This window comes from Triticum dicoccoides, chromosome 7B (assembly GCF_002162155.2).
Source record: "Triticum dicoccoides isolate Atlit2015 ecotype Zavitan chromosome 7B, WEW_v2.0, whole genome shotgun sequence".
Classification (NCBI taxonomy): domain Eukaryota; kingdom Viridiplantae; phylum Streptophyta; class Magnoliopsida; order Poales; family Poaceae; genus Triticum; species Triticum dicoccoides.
This window is the reverse complement of record NC_041393.1, coordinates 709,947,010-709,953,354: the sequence shown is the minus strand read 5'-3', so window position 1 is coordinate 709,953,354 and position 6,345 is coordinate 709,947,010. Positions and strand designations below refer to the sequence as shown.

General features: G+C 41.2%; 1 protein-coding gene across 1 annotated transcript; it reads right to left on the bottom strand.

Moving 5' to 3' along the window:
* Window positions 1-448: 448 nt before the first annotated feature.
* LOC119339479 (BTB/POZ and MATH domain-containing protein 2-like) lies at window positions 449-1,555 on the bottom strand. The gene has a single exon (XM_037611522.1). It carries the CDS (start codon window positions 1,553-1,555, stop codon window positions 449-451), a length of 1,107 nt encoding a protein of 368 aa, XP_037467419.1.
* Between the last annotated feature and the right edge of the window lie 4,790 nt (window positions 1,556-6,345).

Below are 6,345 nucleotides of genomic sequence, written 5' to 3'. Positions count from 1 at the left end.
GCAAGTCAAAGCTGATGTAGCACGAATAGGATCGCGAGTGGCACACTTAGCAAACTTTTAGGACCCAAATTTGAATTTTCATTATACTATCACTTACGTGACACCCCTCGAATTGTTTTAGAAATTGTGGTGTATTTTACTTTATAATGTACAATTTTTGGATCAATCAATGAATTTCTTGCAGTTTCTGTTTTCTAACGATGCACTACAATCCACAATAGATGTGGTCTTGGTAGCCAATGGCTCACTACTTTGAAAAATGAAATGAGCACTACTTTGGAATGGTAAATGTGATGCTCATCAATAGACAAAAGCATCTAATTGGATACTGTTGGTATAGCATATGTAGAACTTACAATTTTCCAAAACAAATAGACAAAATAATGATCTCAGGTTGCTATGGCATCAAGTGAAGTAACTACTCGGAGAATTTATCTAGAGTGAACATCTAAAATTTTCGAGCCTTGGATGCCTTCTCCCACATCTCGGCAAAGATAGTAGGGCATTCTCTTTTTAGTTGTTGATACCCTTTACTTGCAACCACACCATCCACAGTACTCAAGGAGTTGATAAATTTAATGCAAGCATCTTTGAGGATGCTGCAATTGTACTGGACGGCCAGAACAAATGTTGTCGCCAGAGTCTCTTGATCAAACCTCTGGCAAAGTTTTCTCTCGCACATTGACTTCATACTTTTCATGTCATATTTATCTGCAGCCACAAGTAAATGCCCGAGCATTTCTTCGTACCCACCAGCATTGAGGTCCTTCATCGGAGGCAACGAGTCGGTGTAGATGAAGTGGAGCAGTCCTCTAAAGACACCGGGCTGCATATCTTCAATGTTTTTGACGTGCCTATGCTCGATCCTCTTCGGCCCGTAGAACTCCGCCCAGAAGACCGGCGACCGCATCGCGAGGATGATCTCGTGAGCATGGAATACCTCATTTTGGACCTTGAAACACACGTCAGCTCCCTTTGTAGATCCCAACAATTTACTAAGGTTAGCAACCAATTCGGATGGCGGCACTTGGATGTCACCGACCAACCCAGCTTCCACCTCCTTGGCATCCTTTAATGTGATAATAGTAAGGTTACATGCGACGATGATTGAGTTGTCCAAAATGTATGATGAGCCTTCGATCTCCCACTTCTTCTTGAATGCGACAAAACCCCATGCCTCGAGTTTGTCATTGCGAGTGTCGAACACCACAGGAGGTCCGTCGCTGAAGTTTGCGAAGTTGGAAGGCAACACCGGCGGCTGTATTGCTTGATTGACCAGCATCAGATTGTATATCGCCCTCACCTCAATGTTCTTGGTCTTGAGCTGGAGAAAAACTGACACGTAGTCTTTGTTATCCTCGTTGTAGCCGTCGGGGTAGAAGCGGATGCACCATTCATGGCCGCCAACAGTGAAGTTAGCGGACTGGATGCAGTTGCCGACATCGAAACCCCGATGAAGGTCGTACCTGTCGATTTTGAAGGAGTGTGTACCATGCACAGTCTCTGGGACGCAGACTGATGCTGTCAGCATCGGTGTGTTCTGGGGCGTGGCCATGATGGTTTGTCAGTGCAAAAACTAACCAGGAGCAGTGAAGAAGCTGAAATGGCGACTAGGTGATTCGGGAGGTGCGAAAGGGCGGAGAGGTGAGGGTAGCAGAGAGTGGTAGCACGGTAAGGCAGGACAACAAGGCTTTGATGATTTGGGATATTCTCAAGCTTCTTATTTTTGATTTGGACACGTTCATACCTCCTTCGACTATGTGAACATCTATATATAGTGGCAGCGGAATGGAGCCATTAAATCCCCACTTAATGCACGACAAATCTATTTTTTTAATGTCTATATTGCAACGTCTATTTTCTAGCCGTTATTATCTAACATTTTTTTAAATGTTCATATCTCAGCACTCTATTCTCCAACGTTTATATCTCACCGACTAATCTCCAACGTCTCTATTCAACAACGGCTATATTCTTACCACTCTATTCTCCAACGTTTATATCTCACCGACTAATCTCCAACGTCTCTATTCAACAACGGCTATATTCTTAGCACTCTATTATCCAACGTTTATATCTCACCGACTAATCTCCAACGTATCTATTCAACAACGTCTATATTCTTGGCACTCTATTCTCCAACCTTTATATCTCACCGACTAATCTCCCACGTCTTTATTCAACAACAGCTATATTCTTAGCACTTCGTTCTCCAACATTTATATCTCAACGACTAATCTTCAACATCTCTATTCAACAACGGCTATATTCCCATAGTCTATACATATCCGCCGGGGTTGCAAATGGAATGAAAATAAACATTAATTGCGTTTGGCTAAATGTATTCCGGCTTTGGATTTGTCAATTGGTACTCGCCAGTCCCCAATACGACCACTTTTTTTAGATGAAAAAAATGATGGGAAAAACTTGACTCAATTCCCGCACACCTCCGCATTGTCTGAAATCGCTTCACTGCATCTAGAAAATGAAAAGAGGAGAGGAGAAGAGCGGCGGCGCCCCTCACCAAAAAGAAAAAGAGCAGCGGCGCCCAGGAGCTCGACACCGGCGGTCGGCCAGGAGCTACCCCACGCATGAGGCAACCATAGGCTTCGAAGTGCATTATGGGTCCACGGGGCTCGATGACGGCGACCACAGTCCTCCATGCACGCGACACCTCACTCTGGAATGAATCTGCGGCTCCGGGATCTGCAGTAATGTCGCCAGCCATGAACAGGTCCTCGACGCACCCCTTCTAGCACATACCTCGAACTCGAAGGCCCAATCGACGCAATGCTAGATTCCAGTCACTGAATCCCACTGAATCTGTAAGAACGCTGAATGTTGTTGCTGGTGAGTTTTATTCAGAGAGGAATTTTCTGCTGCTAGTGCTTCTAATGCTGGTTGCTGATGTGCTTGCTGCTATATTGTCCTAGAAAAGAATTGTTGCAGCCATTAAGTGAACATTTTTGTTGTGGTGGTGCATTCCTCGAATCATTCGAATGTGTTTGATTGCTGTATAGACACGTGAATATAGTAATTGGGTGGTGCTCTGCTGCTACTGAATTTTGCTGTCGCTGAATGCCACCGAGTCTGTAAGAACGCTGAATGTTTTTGCCCATGAATTTTATTCAGAGAGTAATTTTCGGCTGCTAATGCTTCTAATGATGGTTGCTTGTGTGCTTGCTGCTATATTGTCCTAGAAAAGAATATTGCAGCCATTGTGTGAACATTTTTGTTGCGTGCTGCATTTCTAGAATCATTCGAATATGTTTGACTGCTATATAAACATGCAAATATAGTCAGAGACTGCAACTTTTGTTCCGATACACAAAGAGCAAAGTAATCTCCATACTCATTTACATATGCAATTCCAAAGTTTGGCATCCAAACAGGATTTGGAAGTGAAGCCTAACTATAAGATTACATGAGCCAATTTAGTGAACAACCAAACAACATCATTGGTATTCAGACCGATTTCAGTTTCCTTGGAGAAATGGTATTCAGCCCAATGCAATGTTGTGTCCTCCAATTCACACATCCAACCATAGGTTTCGAACCGCATCGTGGGTCCACGAGCTCGATGACGGCGACCAGAGTCCTCCATGCACGCGACACCTCACTCAGCTATATTATACTCCCTCCGTTCCTAAATGTAAATCTTTGTAGAGATTCCACTATGAACTACATACGGATGTATATAGATGTATTTTAAGTATGGATTAATTCATTTTGCTCCGTATGTAGTCCATCCAGTGGAATCTCTACAAAGACTTACATTTAGGAACGGAGGGAGTACATCTATACTACATCATGGGCCCCCTCCGTCCTGGGCCATGGGTTGTCGCCCCTCTGACCATACACCAGGGCCGGCCCTGCTCACTCCTTTGGAATGGATCTGTGGCTCCGAGATTTGAACTCGACCGAAAAAGAAAAACTGGTAGGTTCCAGGATTTGATCCTTGGTTGCTTCGCTAGGAGCTGTGATGCTAGCCATCCAGCCATGTGCTTAGAACATGATGCATAAACCGACAGACGGAACATGACCTAACTGTCAATCAAAGTAAAAAAACATTTTAAAAAATATACACTAAGCATTTGAAAAAAAAATGTTGAATGCATACTGAAAAAATTCTTTATCATCTATACACAAAATTTATACAGTAAAATTCAAATATGTATGCAAAAAGTTGATCATGTATTTAAACAATGTTGAACAAGTATTTCAAATATGTTGAATAGGTATTCAAAAATGTTGAACAAGTTTAAAAAAATGTTTAACAAGTATTTGAAAAATATTGAATATGTATTAAAAAATGTTGAACAAGTATATTAAAAATGCTGCACAAGTATTTGAAAATGTTGAATAAGTATTAAAAAATACTGAACTTTGAAAAATGTTGAAAAAGTATTTAGAAATATTAAAAAATTATTTGAAAATTGTTGAATACGTATTATCAATATTGAACAAGTATTCGGAAAATGTTGAACAAGTATTTCAAATATTGAACGATTATCTGAAAAATGTTGAACTTTGAAAAATGTTGAATAAGTATTAAAAAAAGTTGAACAAGTATTTATAAAATGTTAAATAAACGTTCGGACAATGTGGAAAGTGTATACAAGAAATGTCGATCACTTAGTAAAAAAATGTTTTCGGAATATAAAAAAATGTAGAACAAAAAACAAAAGAAACACAACAAAACCAGAAAATGAGAACCAAAAATGAAACATAGTAAAATTTTCATTTTTCACACAACAAAACCAGAAAATGAAAACCAGAAAATGAAAACCAGAAAATGAGAACCAAAAATGAACCAAAACGCGTGTGAAAAAAACCCCGAAGCGAGCGTCCAGAGCGCGACACGTGGCGGCGGCTGAGAGCACGCTAAGTGACGATGATCGTTGTGAGTCTTCCGAAGAAGTGCTCGTCAAACTAGTTGCTCTCCTCATTTTCTTCCTTATTTTTCTGTTTCACTGTGCGCTAGTGGGCCGGCCCGATTGGTAGAAACGCTTCGGCGGGACGAACCTTCGGTCTTGCTGAATGCGATAAGTAGCGCTCGTGGAGAGAGAGAGATGGATGAATGGTATTGCTATCCTTGATAGCTACTGTGATGGATTTTCCTATGTCGTGGAGAAGAAGAGAAACTCTCCCTGGGAATTGGGTGGTGAGTTTTATTCAGGGAGGACTTTTCTGCTGCTAGTGCTTCTAATGATGGTTGCCGATGTGCTTGCTGCTTTATTGTCCTAGAAAATAATTGTTGCATCCATTGCGTGAACATTTTTGCTGTGGTGGTGCATTCCTAGAATCATTTGAATGCATTTGACTGGTATATGGACCTTTGAATATAGTCGCAAATTATGTAGATTTTGTTCTGATACATGCAGAGCAAGGCATAATCTGCCTACTCATGTATATATGCAATTCCGAAGTTTGTCATCCAAACTGGATTTGAAATAGAAGCCTAATTATAAGATTCCATGGGGCAATTCAGTGAACAACCAAAGCACATAATTCGTATTCAGACCGATTTCAGTTTCCTTGGAGAGTTGGTATTCAGCCCAATGCAGTATTGTGCCTTCCAATTCATACATCCAAACATAGTCTAAAGCAAATCAATGAATAGATTAAAGTTGTATTTTAATATGAAAAATTTGCATTGGGTTTTCCAATATGTTTTGTTTATGAATTTAAAGAATTCATTCTACCGCTGGGCTGCTACATTTCTCGTCCTATACATTTCTCATTGTTCTTGCTCTAACATAGCAAGATGAGAGGGTTGGTTTATCTTTAGATCTTTCTTGACAATGAGGAGGAAAAAAAATATTGCAACCAGTACACAATCAACATGGCCTTATGAACAAGCGTTTGCCATCCGCAATCTATGGGGTGCAGGTCGTGCTTGTCATCGTTTGTCTCGCAGCACGGCCATTTCTCGATTGGAGTAGCAGGCAAGGACAATGGCAACAACATGATCTGACTGCAGGGAAAGGGAAACGCGGGTGGTAGCGGGATGACTCGCAGGTGGGGAAAGGCGGCACCAGATGGGAACAATAGTGTCGTCGAGGCGATTCGGGGGGGCATGATTTGATGATTTGAGAGTTTTTTCCTTTGCACTCATGTCTAATAATTTTGACTCAAACATAATTGATTTTATTTGCATATACTTTATTTAGATTTGAGCATCTAACCGTTTTTATTTTCTCCACTTCTGTTATTCTTGCACACGCCCATTGAGAATTGGGGAACAATGGTGAGCCAGGGGGTGGAAGAAGATGACATTGGCATTATTGTAGAGGCTAGAGTACAAGGTGTCACAAGGCACCCAGAATAGCTTGGGTCATCCTG